The sequence below is a fragment of the Brachyistius frenatus genome, unplaced genomic scaffold (genome assembly GCF_029030835.1).
Source record: "Brachyistius frenatus isolate BFR_SWC_R1_liver_20210118 unplaced genomic scaffold, ASM2903083v1 Contig_5, whole genome shotgun sequence".
NCBI lineage: Eukaryota > Metazoa > Chordata > Actinopteri > Embiotocidae > Brachyistius > Brachyistius frenatus.
Window position 1 is genome coordinate 3,175,236 of NW_027210604.1, and position 26,210 is coordinate 3,201,445.

Sequence of the window (26,210 nt, forward strand, 5' to 3'; positions counted from 1 at the left end):
CGATTGCACTCATTTGGGATATTTTGAGTTTCTTCCACCTTTGTTGCCTGATTTGTGAGTTCAGGAGAGCGCTACATAATAATTATGCATCTTCAATTGCACGTTCCCCCCACCCCCACGTAAAAGGGTTTGTTAATGCTGGTGGAAGCTTGAATGGTAGTTTTTCTACTGATATATTTAAACCACGTCGCTTTATACAACTGTATTGTTTGTTCTTATCTTTTTTTCTGTTATAAATGATTTTCCATTGTAGGCTCAGATGCTTTTGTAGATCCTCTCCTTTTTAAGTGGCAATAGGAAAAAAGGAGATGCAGTTGAGCAAGTGAACCTATAAAATTTTCCACCACCAAGAGCAGCACGCAGTTAGGGAGGAGCTCTGTGTGTGTGTGTGTGCGTGTGTGTGTGTGTGTGTGTGTGTGTGTGTGTGTGTGTGTGTGTGTGTGTGTGTGTGTGTGTGTGTGTGTGTGTGTGTGTGTGTGTGTTGTTCAGGTGACAATGAGAGTTGAGGCCTTTATTTTCCATGGTAAACCACAACAGGCTTAACCTCGCTTAACTGTACACAACAAACATAGGCAGGCACACACACACACACACACACACACACACACAGCGAGCTGCACTTGCACACACAGAGTGAGACCGACGTGCACATCAGACATCAGCCTTGTATTGCCAAAACGTTGCCCTCACTGCTGTTTGATTGCAGCTGTAAATTTGAAGTTCTGCTCTTTAAATGAAACTTAAATGCACTCTTTAGCTCTACCGACTCACAAAAAAAAAAAAAAAAAAAAAGATTGTTATATGCAAGTTATACGTTATACAGTATCAACAGTATCTCGCCTGCATTCGGCCCGCCTGCCTGAAGGGGGTTCGTCCTAAAAAGCTACAGATCACTACAGAAAACAAGACATTCAAAGCCAACAGATTAAAGGACATGACCATCATTTTTTTTTTTTTAATTGTACAGTAAAACAACCGTTATTGGGGCGGATATAATCACTACAAAATAACTGCCTGAGCTCCTTAGATGCTGGGTAACCTTGAGTCTGCACAAAGTGTGGGGAGGATGGGGAGTGATGGGTTTCTCAGTTTAATATAATAACACTTCTTTATTTAACTGCAAATGTGTATGTAAATATGCATATACCTCTTCACTCGTATGTGAATCTATGCTCATGTGTTATAGTTTTACAATACTATTCTTTAATTGGACTTCATTCGTTCATTCATGTATTTGCAATAGTCTTTCGTCTGTCCATCAGGTTTTTAAAGCAACAACCGAGTTTCCAGTTGTAACATTGGAAAACAGAATAATCCATTCTCCTATAAGTGGCAAAATTCTGTTTTAATGACCTTCAAATGGTCAACAAAGTTATTATTTCTCACACTAATAAACCAACTAAGTGGCAGCCAAGTTTCTCTAAGGGGCCTGAGGGACTTTCTCTCCCTTCATAAAAGAAAAAAAACAGAAACGTCGAAAAATTAAATCAACAGTCCTCGTCTTTGCTTCCTCTAATCAAAACAACATACCACTGACTTGATGCTTTGCTAATGGATGCTTAATTGAAACCAGTATTCCCTGAACTGGCATGGGATTAATGGGACTCTGCGGGGGATCAGCTGGAGCCTGGACGGCACTCAAGCGGCGCTGTTCGTTTGAGACAGTGTCAGAGTTATGGCTGTCTTAAATTGGCAGCATTAAGACCGCAGGACCCTTTAAAAAAAAAAAAAAAAAAAAAAAAAAAGAAACCAAAAGAAGAACAGAGGAGAAATCAAGAGAGAGAGAGAGAGAGAGAGAGAGTTGAAGAGCAGAAGAACGAATGAGAGACAGACGGAGAATCGGGAAGGGACGCGGGTCACCTCGCTCCGCAGCTCCGTCGGGGAGCCAACGAGCCCCTCTGGGGTCCTGACAATGGGCTGACTGTGCCTGTGCCTGCTGTAAATCTGCTTCTGTCTGGTGGATGATTCGGCGAGGGGACCATAAAAACATCACGGATGGAGACGGTCGGTCTGACTGACTCCACGTCTGTCTGTCTGTCGAAATAGACAGTTTCCAACAAAACGAATCGTTGGTGACTATTCGAAACAGAATGACAGCGTCATGATGGATGTGTGGTTTCATCAAAACAAGTCATTTTCCATCCAAGCGTCATATTTATTGTTTGTTTCTTCATCAATAACTTAATTTTGACTACTTTAGAGATTTGTGCGTCAGAGTTCTTTTGGCCAAATACAATAAACAAGAGCTGGAAGACTGGATTTACTTTCCAAAATCTGACGCCTTTCCAAACTCAGATTTTAATATCTGGATTGATTTTTTTGCATGGTTCTTGATTATAAACTACTATTTATTGTTTTATCATACTGTACTTTCCCCCAATTTTTCTAAAACCCCAGAGGGACAACAGGAAACGGTGTACAACTCTTCCTCTATATAGAATAAAAAAGTGTTAGATTTGATCAACATGGGTGTTGTAGATATTTCTTTCAAATTGAAACTGAATGTCAAAACGGACATTATGCACACCCACACACGCACGCACGCACACACGCACACCCCCCCCCACACACACACCCACACACGCACGCACACACGCACGCACGCACACACCCCCACACACACAGCTTGATGGTATTTTAGTATATTTCATCGTGCAAAACACACACTAAACTTGCTTGTCCAAGAACTAAAACCAGAGCACAGCAATTATGATTTCAGCCTCACGAGGACACTTTTGAAACACTTAAAATGTATGTTTCATCAAAGTAGAAAAAGTAAGAACCACAAATCGACTCTATCGGGCGCAGAAGAATCTAATTTAGGCTCTGAAAGGGAGTCAGAAGTCATCATTTTGGTGTTTGAGACCAACAGTGAAAAGGATTGTTGAACATTTCAGCTGTGAACACACTCTGCTGCTCGCTTTTGTTTCTTCAAACTCCTCCACTTCCTATTGTTTAACTTGGCTTTCAAGACTCAGAGGAGCCTGGATTTGTGTTCCTTTTCCTTGAGTGCGGTGGTGAAACAGTTAAAGGTGTTCTTAAGGTGTCAGAGTCTGTTTCAACTGGGGCTGCGGTTTTGTTTTTACCAGGTGCACAGCGCGGTTACCAGCTTCTCATTGTTTACTGCTAACTCCCTTCCGCTACTGCAGCTATCTTCCTCCTTCATTGTACACTCTCTCACTCGCTCTCACTCGCTCGCTCTCACTCGCCCTCACTCGCCCTCACTCGCCCCCCTTTTCCACTCCTCTCGAGACTCCTCAGCAACCCCTCTCTCCTCTTTCTCCATCCTCACTCTGGCCGACCCGATCTGTAGTCATCTGATAAATCAGATGATGTGTTTCTTTTGTTGTTCACTTCCTGCCCACCCACCTCTTCCCTTTCATCTATCCCTGGTGTGCTTACAGTGTTTCCCACATACATGTCCTGTACTATGTGCAACACCTACACCGTCACGCACGCCCACACATCGTCTCTCTCTCTCTCTCTCTCACACACACACACACACACACACACACACACACACACACACACACACACACACACACACACACACACACACACACACACACACACACACAAACGCTGCGTCGACCACAGCGCAGTGCATATCACAGTTGCTCTACTTTTTGTTTGGCCGTGAAAAAAGTTCGCACAAGACGATTTACTGCAACACCTACATGCACTCACAACACTGAATAAAAATGCTTTATGAGCTCCGTCACTTCCTGAAACTTACTAATCTGTCAGTGACATCAACTTTGTTGTCATGACAGCTTCTTTGTTTTCATTTTTGTTGCCCTCTTTTTCGCATTTCACTTCTCCTCGTGCCTCCTTTTCTCCTCCTTTCAGCCCATCCTTTCCTCTTGAAACATCTCCTCGTTTCCTCCAGACTGCCTCCCGTTCCTCCTCCCTTTTCCACATCGACTCTGAGATCATGACGCGATTATTAGAAGCCCAATAGACACTCTCTACATTTCATTCCCCCCCCCCACCCCCCACAAGAGGAAGGCCTGTGGGAAAATGATGTCCTCATACCGTGTCAATCTGTGTATGTGCGTCAGTGTTGCATCTCTTAAAAAGGCCTGATGGGTTTTCTCTCTGAAGACCAACAGAACAAGGTTGCCATGACCACAAAATGTGGGGATGGGTGTCTACATATTTTGCAAAACAGGGCGAAAACAAAGGTAGGAAATCATTTTGACGCAAGGCTGCGCTCCTTTTGAGGAAACCTGTTGAAGAGGGAATTCCTCCCTTTTCGGGCCTAAAAAAAAAAAAAAAAAAAAAATGACTTCACCAGATGGACTCTGCATCAGAACATTTGAGCTCACACAGACGGAAGAGATTTGATATTTTGCTCCTACTCGTTAACAACGAGGTCATTTTTACCATGATTGTAACTACTTCAAACTATTCATGACATGCCCGACATAGGCAAGCTTCTCCCGACTGCTTGTACGTTGGAGGGGGTGGCTTTCAGAGAAGTAGGAAACAAAACCCAGACAGACAATTGGCACCAAGGCAAGCGGGAATATTTGTAAAAACTGGGGAAGAAGGAGGGGCGATATGTTTTTATATTTAGGTAGCACGAGAGCTAACAATATCCGCTTCAGCCAGGCGTTACAAACCGAGATAACTATATGTCTGGGTATCGTTCAAAGGTTTTTGATATCGGTTCCTAAATAATTCTTTTGAAAACAAAATTACATCACACACACTACGGTACAAATCTTTAGGTTTTTTTTGCCGTTTAGAGGGCTCAAAACGTAACCCAGGTTGTTGTCTGTAGAATCCACAGACGTCCCCTAAATAGGCTGCGTGCAACTTATCGCCGGACGCTACGATTTACACGTGTTCCCCAAACACCTCACGACGCTATCAGTGGATGCTAGTTTGGCAGCTTAGGCAAAGAGAAGCCTCCGGTTACTGCAGCAACACGCAAATCATGTACGTGGTTTGAGTTGGACGGAGGGTTCAAGACCGGTTCGAAATATATTAGCTTGGCGCACGGGCTGACGGTTTGTGGCGTTGGTTTTCCCTTGAATCTGAGAGAGAGAAAAAACTAAAATGGATCCCGGTGACTTTACATCTCATTTACATTTCAGCTGCGAGCTAGCAGCGGGCAGCTGGTAGGTTTTGTTTCTTTAGTCGTTGATAGCTAAAATGGGGCTAGACGTGACGACAGGGCTAATTGCCAAGCTCGCTGCTGAATGACAGTGGCGACGCCGACTTTGTGTTAATGCAGCGAGCGGACCGGAGAGGCAAGAAGAAACAAAACAGCATTTCTTGTCCCTGCCCGGTAAATAGTCGGCTCTCGTTTTCAAAACAACACGCTGTGCTGTTTTCAACTGCTGCGGCGTTGTGTGTCTGCGTGATGTAAGTTAGTGTGTCAGCGCAGATAAGGAAGAAGGAAGTGAAGATAACAGTCTAAACTACGAGGAGCTCTTAAACTGCACACGAGTACGTTTCTCCGCGTTGTAAATGTGTGCTCACCCGGTATTAGTGGTGGGGTGGATTTTAGTGCGCGTGTGTGCGCGCGCGCGTGTGTGTGTCTATACATATACATAAGAATAGCATATGAAGGTGGTGGCTGCTTCCTTTCCACAGCAGACGGGGTATCGTATGAGGGAGGATTAGACTCTTGCTTCTGTGTGTGCATATGTGTGTGCGTGTGTGCGTGTGTGTGTGTTTTTGAGATCACAGCCATGTGTGCTGGGCCGCTTCATGCGGCCGTGGAGGCTCCAGCTGGTCTGGGCAGAGCCACGGGCACGGGCTGGAGAGGGGCGGAGGAGGAGGATGGGGTTTGAGTTTCATTTAGTCGACTATTTTTAACCAACACTATTTTTAATAAAGTGCACATTAAAAGTGGCGATAAAGGTCAGCCGCGGAGGCTGGGAGGTTTGGAGGGCGAAACGAGTGGAGGAGGGAAAAGCCATTATGGGACATTATCAATTACTAACATCAACACAACGCCTGCGGACGTTGACGCACCGAGAAAAGCCCCGACTGTCGAAACTCGATCTATTGATTAATTCGTGCGTCCGTTTGCGTGTCGGCGATCAAGATAATAACACCCGTCGCTGAGATCGCTGACGATGTTGAGACGTAAAGAGTCAGTCTGCATCGTGAGCTGGGGTTCTCATTCAGAAGGCGAACACGTGCGCTATTCCTTTAATTACCGTGAGGCTGATCAATTCAAAATGTTGGACTTTGATTGATCGGCTTAACGGATTCAGACAAAAACATTTTAAAAAAAATACCCAGGCAAACTTTGATACTTTAGTTTTTGACTCTAAAAAATGTCATTTGCAAAAAAAACATTTAAACATCAACATATCAAACTAAAACTTCGGCCACGACCCCTCCTGAACGTTAAGAGGCCCAATGTGGTGCCCCCAACCCAATATTGACAAACTGTACTTCACAGTATGCTTTACTTCCACTTCAATAAGAGTACTTTTTTAAGTAGATTAGGAAGTAAGAATATTTGCGGAGCTGCAACCATTACTCCATTAATCAATTCACCGATCAGCAGAACATGATTTGTAATTATATTGATAGATTACTTATTCAGTCATTATTTCTACTGGTTGCAGTTTCTGAAATGAGAGTTTTTGCTGCTTTCTTTTAGACTCAAAAGTGTATCTTTATATTTTAAACTGGCGGTGTGAATGTAGCAACTCGGGTTCTGGGAAACAGCGAATCTCTTTGTTCTCCCAGACATTAAAAGCGAGTCAGAGTGAGGAAATAAAACTGGTTAGAAATTCTTAGTGTACTCTCGACCTCCTAAAGAGAAGACACTGGAAGGAGGTGAGTAATCGGTGCAGGAATGATCAAGAAACGAGAAGAAATACCCACAAACTGAAACAACACACATGCAGATGGAAGAATCAAAGCGGCCTGAACCAGATCCACACTCGAAGCAAGATGTGATGTTTGTTTCCCTCATTCTGGAAAAACACACACACACACACACACACACACACACACACACACACACACACACACACACACACACACACACACACACACACACACACACACACACACACACACACACACACACCCGCCCCCACACCCACACCCACACACCTCCATCTCTCAGTAAGGGAGCGTCAACAGGTTGTAAATTTCCTTATAGGGGACAGATGAAAGAGGGAGAGCACATGGCAAATTGTCATGTATGATCCCATATGGTCGTCACGCCGACTCTGCAAAACGGTGGAGGCGGCGGCACCGAGGCGAACACGCCGCGTGTGGCCGAGGCGGCGGGATTGTAAAATCTTCAAGTCAACATGAGTGCAGGAAACTGACTACCACCTACACTACATATGTTCTGCTTTTGTTTCAGGAGGCAAATATTTTCTAGTTTGATCAAGACAACTCTGAAAGGGAATTTCTAGCTGAAGTTTCTTTAATCCTTTCTTAACTTTTCTCTGTGCAGCTTTGTATAATGCAAGTCAGATGTATTTGCTGGATGTACAAGCAGGGACGTGGCCCCCCTGACCAAAGTTTTATAGTTTATCCTGGCTGTTTATCCTGGCTATTTAAAGTAATTTCACAAACTTAACTTTTATTTTTTTTTATGTCAGTGTAGATTTGTGGATTTTGTAGTGCATATTTAAATTATGCCTCTTTCTATGTGTGTGTGTGTGTGTGTGAGCCTGCTACTCCTTTGGGATTTTAACACTAATCTAGAGATGACTGCTTTGTGAAACTGACGGATTATTGATAGTAATAAAGAGGAAATGAAACAAGACTAAAGCCGAGGTCATGTGATTTAAAAAAAAAAAAAAAAAAAGTATCTCTGACACACAGTGAAACTCAGAGTGAAGTGTTAATTGCCTGAATATCACTTGTTTTCCTACTACTACAACAACAACAACAACAACAACCACAACTACTACTTGGGGAAACAGCTTTGGGAATCACTGGTCAACATGTTTCATCATTCTCTGACATTTTAAAGACCAAACGGCTAATTGATTCATCCAGCAACCAACCGACTGAATAAATGATAATACAAATAATTGTTATCTGCAGCCCTAAAATAAACATCCATTTAGTCTTCCTGGTACGTCCCGGCACAGTCGACACGCCAGCTCTGACCGCGGACCGACCTTTCTCCCGACTTGAGCAGATGATGAAAATGACATGAAGCGAACCCACAATCTCCCCATTATCCCCACTTTAGGTGTCGTCTAGCGTGCTGTACACAGGCTGAAAGGCAGTTAGCTGCTTGTGTTTGTTTCGACGATGTACTTTGAAACTCCTCACTCACCGAGGACGGAGGAGGGATTCAGCCCGTTGACTGGTCGCGAGCGGAGCCCGCTAACCCTCAAGCTTTGTGATGTGGGTCTGCGTGTACTTGAGCCCTTTTATAATGGCCCCGCTAAACGAAACGAAGACGGGCTCATCGCAGGGAGGTGCGAAACATTTAAAACATGAAAAAAAACACCAAAAAAAACAGTGACGGACCACTAATCACTTACTACCGACTGATGTGTAGCAATTAGGTTTCCCTGATTGTGATCACCAACGTCATGTTATCTGGATCGAAACCAAACTTTACTGAAATTTAAATCTTCCCTTTTTAAACAGTCATGTACTGAATTTTGTAATTCTTTAACAAAGTTGTCTTTATGTGTTATATTGAACGCTGCTTAAGCAAATCAAATCAAATTGTATCCGCCTTCAGTTTGCTTGGTATAGATGTGCAAACTCTACATTCAATAACCTTTATTCTTTGCTGGACACAGTAAAATTAGTCGATCGTGAGCCATTACAACTATAACTTTGTCCAGTGAGTACATTTCTTTTCGACACCACTACCCTTTGCAAAGCTTAATTACACTTTTTGAAGAAGAAGAAGAAGAAGAACTAACTAATTCCAATACAGAACTCGAAGGTACCGGAGGGATTTAATGGAGCTCCAGATGTTTTCACATTTTCAAATGACCAACAAACCGCGAATGCAGCATGAATGACTGGATGTGTGGGACTATTTTTGATGTCTGCTGGTGTTTCAGAGATATCGCGCTGTCATTGATTAACTACAGGCTGAGAACACACATCTGGGAGGTCTGGACAGCTCACTCTGCAAACGACGGCGCAGGAGAAACTTTGGATGGTTTCGCTCCACGGGCCAATGACTCACCTGGGTGCAACATCACACACACACACACACACACACACACACACACACCATGAAGACCTCCCAGACAAACAGCGGGCCTGAACAAAGAGCTGCCTTTCGAAACGTAACCGCCCGTCACGTGTCTTTGTTTTCTGTCTCTCTTGCTAAAATGTGGCCATATTTCTTCTTTACTCAACTGAACCTGCCTGTTGCTCAGATCAAGAGTAGAAAGGAAGATTTGAAATTCATCCCAGTGCTTAACTGTAATCTCTCTTCCCTTCGTTATCACGCTCACACTTTCAAACAACCAACAGACTTGACATGGGAAAGGGTGACTCAACACGTCACTTGTCCTCTCTCTGCAGCATCGTTGATCCCGGCAGAAGATAACTCGTACGCACGCCTACCAGCAACAACAGACACCTGACAAACTCAGGACTGGAAGCCACCACACACATCCTCCTCTTGTTGTGACGTAAAGCAACAAATCCTTTTTGTTTGAGAAATGGAAAATTAGTTTAAAAAAAAAATAAAAAAAATAAAATGATATTGATGATTAAGGAATTATTTGAAACTCAAAGTCTGAATTTTGCTCCGAAACACCAGATCCGAGTTCGTCCGCCGTGCTGCTTCACGGCACAGGCGGAGATTATTTTACAGCACCAAATGAATCTGAAGCTTTTTTTTTTTTTTTTTTTTTTTTTTTTTTTTTTTTTTTTTTTTTTTTTTTTTTTTTTTTTTTTTTTTTTTTTTTTTTTTTTTTTTTTTTTTTTTTTTTTTTTTTTTTTTTTTTTTTTTTTTTTTTTTTTTTTTTTTTTTTTTTTTTTTTTTTTTTTTTTTTTTTTTTTTTTTTTTTTTTTTTTTTTTTTTTTTTTTTTTTTTTTTTTTTTTTTTTTTTTTTTTTTTTTTTTTTTTTTTTTTTTTTTTTTTTTTTTTTTTTTTTTTTTTTTTTTACAGTTTGTTCCAGTGGCTGACGACGGCAGCAGTGAAAGCCATGCTTCTTCAACATGTTTGACCTCTGGCATCCTCCTGGGTGACAGGAAGCGTGGGAGGAATTATGTGAAATGTGGTCTTAATTTAGAGACACACTACAACTGACAACACCACATGAGGTTACTAACTATAAAGGCCTTTTGTTCTCATTTATGTTTCATACGAACTGCAGCAACGTGTCAGAGTTAATTCAAATGGTTTATGTAAATAATTGAGAGAGAGAAACAATCGAGGTGTTTTCCCCGCATTAACGAGTCCCAATGTATAAAAAGAGGAAAATAATAATCAAACAAACCCACACTTCCTCTGCCAACACCTGTCTTTTACTGCTCTACCATTTCAGCCGCCCCACCTTCCCTCTGCGCCGGAAAAGAAATAAGTGGATGAATAATTACAGGTATAAACACCTTGGGGCCATCCAACGGGGCTTTTTTTTCTTCTTCTGATATTCTTTTCAACATTTCCGCCTCTTGAAATAGTCTTCTGAACAGTTTCTCTTCAGGTGCCTTCACAGCCCGCTACTTCAAAGCCAGCAGGCCGATGAGGAGGCTCTTATGGTCATTTGTATTTTAATTCCCCCCCCCACCCCCCGCCCCTCTATAATGCTCTCTTTGCCTCCCTAACCCTCCCTCTTTAAAAATCTAGTTATCCGTCTTCATCCACATCTATTTTGATCTTTTGCTCATATTTCCGGTCTTCGATGCAGCGAGGGGGTTCGCTGCAGGATAAAGTCCACAGTTAAGACTCATCTCCTCTAGAAATAGAATGTATTGACTTTGCATTGGTTTTTCATGTCTTATGTCACTGACACAAGATTGTTGGTTGGGAGTTGACATCAGGAGTCTCATTTTTCAAGCAGGAATGTATCTGGTGTTTGAAAATTCGCTGCCCTTGATGGTTTCTAGGACATGGTTCCCCTGCATCGTGATGGTCATTTTAAATGTTTACCTTATTTGCCAAACAGATTGTCAATTGATCAAGAAAATGTACCGGTGAATTGAATATGACAATTATAATGAATTGCATCCCCAATCCTAAACTCATCAAGTCAGAAAACCCCTGAACCCTCATCACTTCAAAAGATAGAAAGAGATGTTTTTTCTTACTTTTGCAGCACATTTTCAAGGTTTAAAAGTCCTCTGGCTGCTAATATCTGGTTATTGTTTTTTGCTGTTATATACAGTGATGCAAAAACTGTCATGATATCAACACACAAAACAGGGATTTTTGCATGTTTGGCTGCAGCAGAAATGAAGATTTGCTGTCGTATCATCACCCTCATTTCCCTCAATAATCTCAGATTTTACATAATTGTAATCTCTCACTTACATGCATCATAACAATGGCAAATTAAGACTCTGCCAGTTCCTCCATCCCATAGTGCTCTTTCTTATTGACAACTATTACATTAGTGGCTTTAATAAAAACTTGGGACAACGTGGATGGAAAGTAACATGGGCTTCATTCTTAAGTGTTGATTTATATTGCAGGAGAAAAAGATCCTTAAAAAAAAAAAAAAAAAAAAACTAAAAAAGACAAGATGCTCGCTTTCCATCCGAGCCTCAGCTTTTGCTGCCTTCAAGTGAAAGCTGCTTTTCTTTTAGGCCTCTTAAATCCGAGTGCGCGGGGTCCTTATCGTAGCCAGTCAGAGGCAGGGAGGCCCCAGCACCGCTCATCCCAGCCGCTGGGTCTGTGTGAAGCAGGGGGAGTGAAGGGGTGGGGGGGGGATTAGAGAGGCCTCAGCCTGTGTTGCTGCCATTGTTTACCAAGGGACTAGGGGAAGGCTGAACAACCCCCCTGTCAACACCGCAATACAATGGGAAACAAGGAAGTGGCAAGATCCTAGAGACTTGCACACACACATGCCATCCCCTTGATCTTGGAGGATCGACCTCGTATTATTTGGGAGATACAAGGAGGAGGAAAAGGGGGATGGGGAGGAGAGCTCGTTAGCAACAGCAGCTGATTTCTGAATGGATACAAGGAAGAGGAGGAGGCTTATGAAACATGTTGAAGGCTAAAGACATAAAAACTACAGTTTGTCTTCAGAGAAGGCACCAAAAAAAAAAAAAGAACAAGAGGGTAAATGTAAATCTGGCTGATTTGGAGAGAAAGCCGTGAAGGGACATTTTGACGGCTGCAATTTTCAAAACACACACACTTCAGTCGAGTGTTTACAGTCTTAGAAATGACGACGTGTCACCCCCTAGCCTTCCCTAACATGTACTCTTCCTGTCAATTTTCAATTTTGGTCTGTGAAATGAAATGTCGAAAGAGCGGGAAATTCCCCCAAATGAGACGCCAGCACCGCACGCTGAGCTGTTAAAACACGGGGCTGTAAATTCCACTGACTTGACTACATACCGTCAAAAGCGGCATCTTAATCAAACATTTACTGTCATCCCAAATAAACTGGTTGATACAGTGAGCCGTTTACAGTCAGTGTCCAGGCACACCGAGCGGGAAAGTGTTTTAGAAGCGGCGTGTTGTCTTCGGAGCCTGCTGACGTCTTTGTGTGACCACAGTTTCCACATCACAGGGAGTCTCACAGCCTCTCTGACAGTGAATTAAACTGAATATCAGGTTTTTGGTTTAACTGCTTCCCAATTTTCAGATAATAACCTGCAAACACAACAAGCCGACCGACTCTCTCTTCATCACTTTAAATCGCATTAAGAGGCTTAACTGTCTTTTGTCAGACTTTCAGAGGAATTTTTTTTATTTTTTTTATTTTTTTTTATTATTATTGAATTTTTTTAAAGCTTCTCTTCATGTAAACCTTCTTCCTAAAAAGTGTGCTTCTTTAAAACTGAACAATCAACACACTGAACTCCTTAAAAAACAAACATTTGAAAGGTTATTGATTCAAATCTAGTGTAAATACTTGGCTTATTAAAATATAACCACTAACCACCAATCACTTTTTATGTAGGAGTCATTGGCCACTTCAGAAAATGTACATCCCCTGTTTTTGTTTTAGTGGGCAGGTCACAGACAAAATGTCAACCAAAACATCCATCAACAATCAGGCAGCGTGACGTCTTCTGCTGCTTTATTTCTGCTGTTACTTCCCTCGAACAAAAAGAAGCCTCACGGTTTCCTGATCTGTTGTTTTGCACTTGTCGTGCTATCGGAGCTCAAGTCCACGGCAGCAGAGGAGTTATTAATGTGGTGCTTCACATTAAAAGCCATCAGTCGGAAGAACATTGACAAGCTTTTATTTTGAAGCAGCTGCAGGAAGTGCAGCATGAGTCACGAAAGTAAAGTGACAACTGTTGACTTAGTGATTACCTGTGGTCTACGCAAAGATACAGACAAGTTTTCGGCACTTTTTTTTTTTTTTTTTAAAGACTAACCACTTTGACATATTCGGTCGGTTGCAGGTGGCGAGATCACAAAATTGCATTGTTGTTTAAAATTTGGTCTTTTAGAAAACCCCACAACCTTTGTGCCTCCTCCTACATGCCTATATGCACTAATATCAGAAATTTAAGGGGAAACACTGCTCTTAGTCATTGGTGTGAGCACAAAGATATTTATTAAAAAAAAATGGTAATGAGACTTATGGTAAATAAGATGATGTTAGTGCAAACAAAACACAACATTACATTTACATTACATTTAATTTAGCTGACGCTTTTATCCAAAGCGACTTACAAAGTGCATTTCAACCATGAGGGTACAAAACCCAGAACAACAGGAATCAAGAAAATACAATTTCTTCAAGAAAGCCAAACTACAAAGTGCTATCAGTAAGTGCCATTTTAAGTGCGACTAAAGTTTCCAGCTACCAAAAAACAGACAAGCTTTAGCAGTCAAGATAGCGTAAAACAGCAGATGCAATAGTAAACTTTAGCTGAGAAGCGTATTTAAAGATTATACTTTGCCTTAGTTCAAGTGATCCGGCTGTATGCAGTCCACCAAAAGTCAAAAATGCACACTTGCACAAACATAGCAATAGCCCTTAAAAAAAAAAAAAATGAAATCTTGCATCCTGCAGAGCTTTTGTTCTTTGGCCTAACTTTTTCTCAGCTCTTCTCTATTTCTTTTTCTATTAATCCACACAAGCTCTGGTCAACATCAGCTACCAACACTGCGATAACCAAACAACCGCACAAACCCTGTCGCTGTTCTGAGATTCAGCGACAACAAAACGCTGCAGCAGGTTGGCAGCTTTCCGACAACAAGGTCCTACAGGTGAAATGTTGATGTATTTTCTACACGTCAGCTTGCCCTGAGCTTTGTCATTTCTGTCCTTTTCACAGCTTCAAGTACAATAAAGTCATCTCGCAAAATATGACAAACACACAAAGAAAGCCGAGTTGGAGCTGACAGATGACTAAAAACCGGCTCGGATGATGAACACAAGGGAGCACAGGGACAGGAAAACAGATGGGAAAAGTGGAAAAGGCAAACAGCAAAGGTAGTTGGGAGAAAGATGGATGGATGCAGTAGAGCAAAAAAAAACAAACACTGTTATTCGTATTGACTCCTCTCCGCTGAGGTTTCACTGCCTGAGACGACAAAGACTCATGATCCCTTCAGAAACACTGTCTGCTGGTAATCCACAGCATTATGCACACAGCGAGCTGAAGGTCTGACACACATGCCGCATCCACACAGTCTACTACTACACACACACACACACCCATACGGCAAACATTAGCACACAAAACACACCATGAACCCTTGATACAAACACGAGCCGGAGGCAACAAAGTTGTGGAGAAAACATGCAGATGAAGACGCGCGCGCACGCACAAATTACATGCCAGACCCTCAGATACATACCAAATGACTTAGTGTAATGAACTTAAATCAGCACGCATGCACACGCGCAAACACAACACACATAAGCCTTACACACTCCAGATAAAGCTTTATCCAAAGACAACAAGCGGAGGGAGTTTAGTCATATCTCCGAATCCCACAAATCTCCTTCTTTGGCCACTTTCCCCTGAAAAGGGCCACTGGTATCTCCATTAATGTAACAACAGTGAAATGTCCCATGAAATGCTGTAATAGGAGCATTAGCGCTGAATGGGATAAGAAGGGGATACAAGCTGCAGCAGCTTCTCCAGTGTGCAGCCGCTTTGTAAAAAAAAAAAAAAAGACTTCTCAAAAGAGATTAGAAGCCTCTTTTTTTTCCTACACGAGATGTTAACATTAATACCAAAATAATGTGATTTATCTGTTCTTTTTGTCCATTTCAGATATTCTGGTTCAGCTAAACAGGGAAATATTATGTTAATCTTTCAGAACAACAACAGCTCTGGGAATTTTTTTTTTCCTCCTTCTTGTTCTGTGAAATGCAATGTGACCCATGACTGTTCCGAGTTGTACATTATTGGACAGGTTTTCACTCAAACTTCCTTTCCGTGAAGTCAGAAGCCATGAATAAGCACATATAAATACTGCACTACTTTACCCAGGGGAGGGGAGGGAGGGACACAGACAAGACAAATATCATAATTAATTTATGACTCTCAGTCACTCAGCTGATACTCTCACAATGACTTTAAAGCTCGTTTATGGGAACAAACAAAGGTTTTGAGAAGTTGTTGTCTGCTCAACTTTGCTGGTAAATGCTGACAAAACAAATGAAGATGGCATCACTGTCTGGATGCAGAAATAGCACATAAAGACATATTAAGAGAATTGGGGCTGCAACTAACACTTTTTTTTTTTTTTTTTAAATTAATCTACAAATTCTGTTTTTGCTGAATAGTCGTTGGGTCTATAAAATATCACCTGCCATGCAGGTAGAGAGCTGTGAGTTGATCCAGAGGGCCCCACAAAGCTAACTATTGACAGAAGCCCTTTGGATAAATCTGCTTTCATCTCCTTGAATACGAGAATTTGCTACTTTTTACATCCTGGTTACGTTGAATATCTTTGGAGGTTTGTGCTGCTCATCAGACACAAAAACTTGAGGCGTCACAATTGTCTGACATTTAAAAAAAAACAACTAAATAATTACTCAAAATAAATTGGACTGACGACTTCACCTAATTAAATTGCAAACACGATGGCCGAGTTCACACCGTCAGTCCAGATCTGACGGTTGGATCTCCCTAGCTGACCGTCTGCATTTCATATTGCAAGAGATTGGATCGGATCTCCGTTTTATAAAAAAAAAAAACCAATGAAACCGCGTCAGTGACGGTGGAGGCTTCCCTGCTCTGCTCTATTTCATGCAGCCGTCACCGCCGGTACGACTGTCCAGCGAGGAGCGTGGTCCAGACAGACCAGCTGTGACACCCAACCAGCGCGCGTCCTGTTCGCGCGTTGTACATAAAGCAGTCAGAGCTAAACAGATTTGCAAAAAAAAAAAAAAAAAAGGTGTTATCAAACTTGCTACGTGTGGTCAGATTGCAATCGGTCGTGCACATGAATCCGATTTTGATAGGCAGTCTGAACATAGCCTGCCAGAAACTCTTTCAGAGTGAAGACATGGTGGCCGGAACAGCAGTCGAGACGTGGACACACACGGAGACGAGAGTTGTAACATGTGTCACCACAACACCAGCAAAATGCCAAACAGACCTTTTTTTTTCTTCTTCTGTCAGTCACCCAGACCTATAGTTTATGATCCATCTCTTCCATCCGTAATCATCATCACCCCCCCCCCTTCAACCCACCCTTCCACCCCCCCCACCCCCCCCTCACTACCCCTTTCAAGTGGCAGGTAGACGGGGCCTGATGGGCCGCTACCGCCTCACAACCAGCGGGCTAATTACAAGGGAAGCAGCAACAAGTGAGCATTGTGTGGAGTCTCGAAGACACACAGGGAAAGAAAGTGCTCTTTATATCGCCACCACCACCACCAATACACCCCCCCACCCCCCCCCCACACACACACACACACACTCCCATCCCCCCTACTCCAATCCCACCCTCAACGAGAAAAATCTGAGAGGACTTTGCGGTTGGCACTGGAGGAGTGGAGGAAGAGGAGAGGAGAGGGAGAGGAAGAGGAAGAGGAGAGGAGATGAAGAGGAGAGGAGAGGAAGAGGAGAGGAGACACGTACCATCACACTTGCTCACCATGTTTGCCGAACACAACGCCGGATGTGCTGTGTTACGCAGCGGCGAGAATAAAGATGTTTAAGGAAGCAACGAGCACGCTCTCGTAGTACTCCATTCAATTACAGGTCTCTATCACACTGTAGGTTTCCGAGAGAGAAAATGGGATTTCCTGGGAGATGCTGTTGCACGTACACGTGCTTCTCTCACAAACAAATGCACTTTTTTTTCCCCCCCGTGCAAAACCACAAAAACAAATGGAGCTACTGTTTTCTTGGATTTTCTCTCCAAGACAAAAAAAACAGACAAAAAAAGCTACTCTTAAAGCTTTAAGTCAAAGTGATGGGTGAACAAATGAGTCACTGAAGTGAAAAAGCAATAAAAAGCCAAACCAAACATGTGAACAGAAAACTCTATTTTTGGTTTAAAAGCTGCATCTTATAACATTGTATTTAACTTTATTCTACGGTGGAGCAAAGAAACAACTTTCACAATGTCATTTCTTAAACACTAGCGCTTGACAATTTAATAAAGAAAAGAAAAGAAAGGAAAAGAAAACGAGCAGGAAGATGAAGGTATTGTAAAGGAATTGTTTCACAGGGATATTTAACAACTTTCTTGACCCCTCAACAACCCGGTTTAAATGTCCCATGACCGGCTCTCGCTGGGTCCTGACCCAGACGCTGACAGTGTTGTAAAACACTCCCAGAAACTTCAAGGTGTCATGACAAAAAAATAAAAAATAATCACATTTTCCGGCCATAAAGCAGATTCTGTGATACAGCAGATTCCTACATTCACTGCGCCTCATATTAAATCAGCCCACGGCACATGTGATCTCACATGCAGGCATCTGTGCTGTTTAGCAACGTCTTGTCTGCTGGAGCAGGGGGTTAATTCAGGCAACAGGATTACACAGCACGTGAAAAATGAATTGGGCACAACTGCTCATGTTTGGTGCAATTAGTCAGCCTATCCATGGATATTGGTTATTATGGGTGACTTGAAGGGATTTTCTGATGATTTTTTTCTGGGCTGTCTGGCTGGATGAGCGATACTGCATACTTGAAATCCTTCCACGAGTCTTTCTGATGTTTGTTTTAGCGGTTGAACCCTCAGAACTGCCATTAAGGCTGCGACAAACCTCTTGTCATCCACGCTGGGTACAAACAGGTTGGGGAGACGTCACGTGAAACGCTTCGCGATGACGACATCAATCATGTTCCAACTTCAGAAAAGGCGTAAACAAAAACAAGGTCTCTTCCTGCTTCGCCTCACGATGGCTGCATGCACTTTGATTTCATTTCGCTCTGTTTTAAATGCAGCTTTATTTTATAAGGCAGTGAGAGAGAGAGAGTGTGTGTGTGTGTGTGTGTGTGTGTGTGTGTGTGTGTGTGTGTGTGTGTGTGTGTGTGTGTGTGTGTGTGTGTGTGTGTGTGTGTGTGTGTGTGTGTGTGTGTGTGTGTGTGTTCAAAGCCAAATCAGAACACATGTAAAGTTTGGGACTGATTTGCAGTGACACGACAGTCATTTTAGTCTGACAGAGCCTCTTTTCGCCTCTTCTGAGCTCACATCTTTCTTCACATCACCACTAGAGTCAGCCACTGCACTAAAATAAACTGCTTCTACTTTGATTTTAAAAGGTTGAAAGACGTATTTCTTGGGTTTAATGGACAGATGCGTACGTCATGTAATCATTACAGATCTGATATAGCTAAAGAAGCCCTTACTCAAATCTATATTTGAAATGTGCTGTTATTTCACACCACTCAAAATGAAAGCAGAGCCATTAAAAATTCTGTATAATGTTAGGAAAATGTTTCAGAGATTATAGTTGAGGCCATAGAGCGCTGATTGCATCTACAAGGGTAAAAACATTACTGATGTTAAAGCTGATGCGAGTGCAACATGCACCAGAAAAGTGATCAGAAGTTGAGAAAAATAGAGAAATAACAAGACGACTTTATTCTGCCTTTCTCCAGAAAATAGAAGAAAAATCACCAGCACTTCATACTCATGTCCTCATTTGCTGCTATTGAATTCTGGCCACTGATTATGTATTTGTTTCAGCCAAAAAAAATAGTGGCCACCAGACTCAAAACCTTTCCAACCATGTGAGTGGGTTTCTCTTATCCTTCCTACTTTCTGAGCAATAGTGAGCTTCACCACCAACACTAAAACACCGCTAAAAGGCCATCAAATAAAACTCGTGTTAACCCTCCTGAAGCTCAACAACACGTGCTCAGAGTTTGGACTGCAAACAGTAGCTAATAACTTGCGCTTAGGCAAAACATGGGGCAGATGAGGAGCTGAGAGAAGCTGTCCTCAGCTCCTGACACAAGAAAACATTTGGTGAGAAGAGCAGTGAGCGGCGCACTGTACAACCGACAAACAGAGGTGGACTTACAGATGGAGAAACGGAGCTGTTGGGGAGATAGGGGTCCGGCAGCATCAGGAACGGGTAGCCTGGATACGTCGGCGACTTGTACATGCCTCCATCTTGTTGCTTCGACACTGAAGTCAGACATAAAAAATAAAAACAAGAGTTAGAAACCCAATAACTTCCAAATTATTCAAATGTGACTATTTCTAATACCAGTTTGTACAAGAGACAACTTTGGTTGCTTAATTTTCTAACTGCACTATATAAAAGTAAAAGTTGCTCAGGGGATAACAACATTTATGGATGAAACTTTGTTAAGTGAGGATTAAAATAAAATCTAATACTTACTCCCACAATGCTGTGGAAAAAAAAAAAGTTTTAGCTCAAAACACAAAAGAAAAACCAGACATCCAAACTAAAATGTGCAAGCAAAGCAGGTCAACTAATGAAAAAAAAAAGTACTCTGGTTATGTCATGTCCTTGTATGAGCACAGACTACAATACTTGAGACAAAAAGCTTTTCAACCGTCACCTAGCCTGAGAGGCGTGAACTCCTATAGCCTATGTGATAACTTATTTCTTACCACCACCCATATTAAGCAGCAGAGGCCACTCTGTGGGTGAGCTATAACAAGGTTATACCTGCTCAGTATCAAAGACAAACGCTCGCCTCGCTTGTCACTGATGAGCTTTGCTGAGGCTAAAAAAACTTCTAACGTGGCCAGGACATGAAATAATGTAATATGAAATTACTGAGGCGACACACTCTTGACCTCTGAAGGTTTCACTTTGTCTTCCAGACCCTCAAATAATACATCAACTCTGAATACACATTTAATGAGGATTTTTTTTTTTTTTTTGTTGCTTTGGGCAACTATGCGAGAAGTTTTTTTTTTTTTTTTTTTCTTTCCCTTTTAGAAACAACTGGAAGGAGTTACACAACTGAGTGCAGCCGACAATGATGCCTATAATTAAAGCTGCCATGTATACATTCCCCAAATGTGCCTTCGTGTAGGGAATGAAATGTCTCTGTTCTTCTGGTAGGGTGGTAAAACTTTTTAGAAAAGAAAGGCAGAATATGGCCCTGGTTAACCCCCCTTCTTTTGGCAAAGCCTGGCAAAAACCTACACTACAAAAAAAAAAAAAAAAGTACTCAGAAGAAAAGCCTGTAAAAGTCAAAATGTACTTGAACAGGGCAGATTTCCCAACCGGATCAAAGACAATACCGTGAAACGATTTCATACAAGTTGATTTGCATTACACAAGAGCATTTATTTAGCACTAATTGCTGTTTTTAAGGCCCCCCCCCCCAAAAAAGAAGGCTTCCAGCTTTCCCTCGGGGTCGTGTTATTTGCAGCTTTTAAAGCCCATCTCTTCTTGAATCTACGTTGAGCTATAAATTTGGTGATGCATCTGAGCGACAGAGCGGAGAGCTGTCGGACATCTTTTTGCAGCGTACACCTGAAAAACAACTCTTTGAAGTTGGGTCTCAGCGCTGCAGCACGTGTCCCCGTGACCAAAATACTTCTTACTTTGGCTCGGTGGGTGTTTTTTTTTTTTTTTTTTTTTTTTGTAGCCTGAGTTATTGCGAGAGCGGGTGCGTGAGTATTTTCTTAGCAATTCCCCCCCCCCCCACCTCCTCTCCCTTCTTACCGCCGTCGAGATGCTCCCGGTGTTTGTCTGGGAAGCCCCTCTGCTCGCCCTGCTGTCCCCGTCTGACCGCCTGGAAGGGACCGACAACACACACACGGAGTCACGATTACACTCCCGATAAAGTCAATAAAATAAATAAATACAAAAAATAAATACAAATAACAGCGTTTTTTTTTTTTTGCATCTCGCGCGCGCGCGACAGCGAGTTTATATCGACTTTATCGAAGCTACTTTATGGTGTGTTTTAAGTTCTCACGCGGCCATCCCCCCCCCCACCCCACCCCACACCCCTCGTCCCGGCAGTTTTTGTAAGCCCTGCAGGCAACAACAACAACAAAAATTCACTGCGCGTTTGGGTTTCATTCAACGCTTGTCAGCAGCGTGTAAAAATAAAACGAGCTTCCACACACACACACACACACACACACACACACACACACTCTTTCCTTCTCTCACACACACTCCGTGGCACCTACCGCCGCGTTTGGACTTTGATTTATTTCCGACTCGTTCACCAGGGAGGACTTGAGGTCGGCCAGGTCTCTCTCCGTGAACGCGTTCTCCTGGATTTTCTCCTCTTGCTCCCCTTCGTCTTTGAACGATATCATCTCATCATTCGCTCCCAGGTCGTCCCCGCCGCCGCTGCTGAGCTGAGGCATGTCTACTTTCCACCCCTTTAACGATGTTACACACTTTTTTTTTTTTTTTTTTTTTTTTTTAAAGACAAAGTAATAACGTAAAAATGTATAAATAAAAGAGGGAGAAACAAGGGACGTCTCTGTTTAAAAAAAAAAAAAAAAAAAAAAAAAAAAAACTACACACAACTCCTCAGTCTGGGGCGCCTCCAAAGTGCAGAAACCTCCACCACATACAGTAAAAAAAAAGTTGAGATGTGGCGTCCCCCGGCTGCCTGCTTGGTAGAAGACTAATGTTTCCCTACAACAGCAAACAGCTCATTTGAGCCCAAGACAAGGCGAGGAGTTCCGACATCAAAGGGCGCCGACCGGATGATTGACAGGTCCGATGACTTGTTGGGGGGGGTTGTACGATTGTTTCGGCAGAGGGCTGAGCTTCTTAAAGAGACATCACCTCCCCGAGCTCAGCTCAACGAGCATTATTCATGACTTACAGGGGCGTGTTCCCTCCATCCACGGTCCCCCGGCTGACACCGAAAAACTTCAAGGTTGAGGTCAGGACTGTTGATTAAAATGATGTGTTTTTAAAGAAAGAGAGAATAATCTTATTCCACACCTGCACTCTTTTGTTCATTATTTCCAGCGGTGGAATGAAACTAGTTTGAACAAGCACCAAGGGAAACGGTGACTGTGTATCCATTTGATATCACGTTGTACTTTTAATCTGCTACATTTAACTGATATTGTAGCACTATAGTTAATAACTTTTTTTAAACATAAAAAAAATATAATGATCTCATAAAATATGATGCATTGGTAACAAGTAGGCTTAAATAACATTTAAAACTAGCTCCACTTTAACCGACGACACCACACAAAATTTAAAAAATATATATATATATACAGATAATAGTTTTGCATCGAATGCTTTTACTTTTATAACCTACTTTATGGACAATTATAGGATGGTACTTATGGAGTGATAGGAGTGCCATAAAATATAATAAATCTGGGGGGGGAAAAAAGGAAATAAATGTTGAAGTATAAAGGTAAATAAATTAAGGAATAATATAATATAAAGACAAATAAGGTAAAGAAGAGTATTTTTGTTTTTCCATGTTGCTTTTGCTTTTCCCCTATTATTCCTAAAAAAAAAAAAAAAAAAAGATGCTGTTATTGCTGGCATATAGCAACAAACCAGAAACTGGTATGACTGCTAGAAATCCTAAGTCTGTGGAAAGCATGCCCAAAGCCAGTTGATTGACAGTTCAGCCTTTCAACTAAAAGTAAAGGCAATAGGGCAAAAGCAAACACATTAAAACCAATTTTCTTTTATACTTTGTTATTTGTCTTGATATTTCCACATTTATTTACAGATTTATTCTATTTTATGGCACTTCTATCTATCCACAGATAGTTCCTATCATAAAAGGTTTAGATAAAGCATTTCTACTTGTAATGGAGTATATTTACACAATTATATACTTTTACTTAAGTAAAGGTACTGAATACTTTCTTCATAATTGATTATATCTCAAAGCAGCTTCAGCTAGATGTGTTCTTTTGCGCATTTCATTTTCCTGAGATTTTATTTCCTGTTTACAATATTGAAATGTTAATCACTAACTCATTAATTTGGAGCTCAGCTGTAATCCTGAAGCAACGCTTGCACAGAATCTGCACCCTTTTTTTGTTGTTGTCATCAACCGGTTTCAAATCAAATTATATCCAAAAGACAGTGGTCCACTTTGAGGAGCTTAAACTTAGTTTTATATTCAAAGGTGATTAAAAAAAAGGGACTTTCTCTAATGTGGAGCCAGTTTATTGTTTACTATGTTGTTCTCCTCCAGAGATGGTCTGCTTGAAGTTTCTTTGTATGCTTCTTCACAGAAACTGTTGCTTTGGTCACATTTAGCAGGATTTTAAGAATAATACTTTTTCTTTTTTTTTATCAACTATGTTCACGCTGGATACATTCTCATTTGCTGAGGTTCATTTACACTATAAATGCTGCGGTATGTTTGGTATTAAAGATAAAGTTGAAAAACTTTTTTGACATGTTGCCCCCGAGTACTTTTATTTTGAAATTGTGCTTTGTCTTTAAAATATTCAAAGCATGCATAGCTTACATTAAATATTAAATACATCAATCAAAAACCACAAAAAGTTCGGGCAATAATCTTGAAATCTAGGCTGGCTGCTTGCACTTATGTACTTGCATCATATGTTTTCAGCTGTTGACAACATAAAACCTCATTAAAACTGGTGCTGATATGCAAACAACACAAAATGCACCCAAAAAGAACCTTTTGTGTGTTTGTTTTTCTTTCACCAATGAGACAAATGCCTTCAATTGCTTTGTTTGTGGAAACAGGAGCTGCTATTAGGTGCCAGCTGCGCCTGAAAACCTGCTTTCTCTTTCTTGTGATTGGGTCACGTAAACAAGCACCTTATCGAGAGCACTCCACTGAAAACTCGACCTTTTATCACTTAGTACACATATTTTCATAGTGACAATACATCATGTGCTCCTGTTCAAAATGTCTAAGATGCAACTGTGAAATGTTAGTGTACTTCAGGGCTATCATCCAAATCAAGCTCATCGATTACTTTGGTTATTGTTCATTGTGAGGTTTACTCCGATCTCAGCAGTCCTTTTGTGGTAGCTGTTCTCGCCCTGTTCAGCTGGTAGTTTTCACATTTTAGAACAAAACTCCTCATTTGCATCGACAGAAAAGTGGCAGCTCAGGCAAGAAACAGCAAAATGTAGGACATTCTGTGAAAAACATCAGAAGGCACGGCATGCTCATCAATAACGGAGGCACAGCATGTTTTTGGCTGGTCCTTACATCCCCCAGATTTTGTAACAGTCTCCAAAACAGCAAAAAAAAAAGTGCTAGCTATTGCAACTGCTTGATTGGAGGAGGGAAAGAAGAAAAAGAAAAAACATAGTTCAAAGATGTAGACTGGAAGTTCTGATGTTTTATCAAACTCGTAACTTGCCACCCCTTATTTTCCTCCCAATGCCAATGCATTTTTAATGCTGATACAGTAGCATAGCTGGTCTTCAGAGTTTTTTAATTGAGAAATATTTATACACTCCCATGCTGTGACTTAATATTTGACTTAATCTGAGTCGGTTGCCTTGAATGAAAATGATGATCCACAGCTGGGAAACAGAATTAAATACAAACAGAAAATGGGCCCGATATTTGCATAAAACTGCATATTTATACAATATCGTTGATGCATATTAATAAAAAGATTAAAATGAGCAGTTTTAATGTATGCAAATCTAAATTATAAATGAGTTGTTTAAACTCCTTGTTTATTCGCCTTGATTAAATATAGACAGCTGTTTTTCCAGAGAGACAGCACCTCTCCTGCGTGGGCCATACTGCTTCGTGAGCTCGCCGAGCTCTGATCCTAACACAGCTCCCATGAATATTTGCGCTCATAGTTACGCACATTCATCACATGGGTTCACAGGTTCACCTAAGGCCAGAAGCAACACTCAGCCTGCCCGATACAAAACAGAGATTATCACACTCATTCTATGCGAGTCGTCTCTCTCAAAATACTTTGAGGAGCTATGACCTACTAACATCTTCTGTCCTTTTATATCTCTCTCTCTCATACGCACACAAAGCGTCTCCTTTATTTCACTGTCAGCAGTTTAATTATTTTTGTCGGATCACAGTCATATTTTAAGTTCACACTATCTTGCCTCATCAGTCCAGAGGTTTGTGACTCACACACACAAACACACACACACACACACACACACACACACACACACACACACACACACACACACACACACACACACACACACACACACACACACACACACACACACACACACACACACACCATCTTGCCTCATCAGTCCAGAGGTTTGTGACTCACACACACACACACACACACACACACACACACACACACACACACACACACACACACACACACACACACACAACCCCGTGCATCCTTTCACATCATCTTTCATCTCTGACTCTAATGACGGTCGTCTGTGACATCAGACAATAACTGTTGGCAGGAAAGGCCAAAAAAGGAAAGATGAGCAGATAGAAACGATAAGCAGCCCACACAGAAAACAAAACGCTGCTGTGACCCCACGAGGCGAGCTTTTCATATCCAGGCACAGATACAGTGCGAGATCTATATCTGGACCAGACGACGACTGTGGCTTCTCTGATAAAATAAATGTTTGTTATGTTTATAATTAGTCAAAGCTGGTGGAAAACATACCTGACTTTGAGCAGAAATACAAAAAGTTGAAAACATTGATGATGTCAGAAAATATCTGGAGTATTCTTAGTATTCATATACATTCTGTTTAAAAGCTGAATTTATACACAGTGTG

At 41.6% G+C, this 26,210-nt stretch overlaps 1 protein-coding gene across 9 annotated transcripts in view; it reads right to left on the bottom strand.

Moving 5' to 3' along the window:
* tcf7 (transcription factor 7) overlaps window positions 1-21,873 on the bottom strand; it is a 70,718-nt gene extending 48,845 nt beyond the window's left edge. For all 9 annotated transcript variants that reach the window (XM_069717394.1, XM_069717385.1, XM_069717377.1 and 6 more), the window contains exons 1-3: window positions 21,665-21,873; window positions 21,189-21,258; window positions 19,560-19,666 (exon numbers count right to left, since the gene is read on the bottom strand). In XM_069717394.1, the coding sequence (XP_069573495.1) occupies window positions 19,560-19,666; window positions 21,189-21,258; window positions 21,665-21,847 (360 nt within the window). In that variant the 5' untranslated portion in view covers window positions 21,848-21,873. The remainder of the gene's footprint in view (window positions 1-19,559; window positions 19,667-21,188; window positions 21,259-21,664) is intronic.
* Between the last annotated feature and the right edge of the window lie 4,337 nt (window positions 21,874-26,210).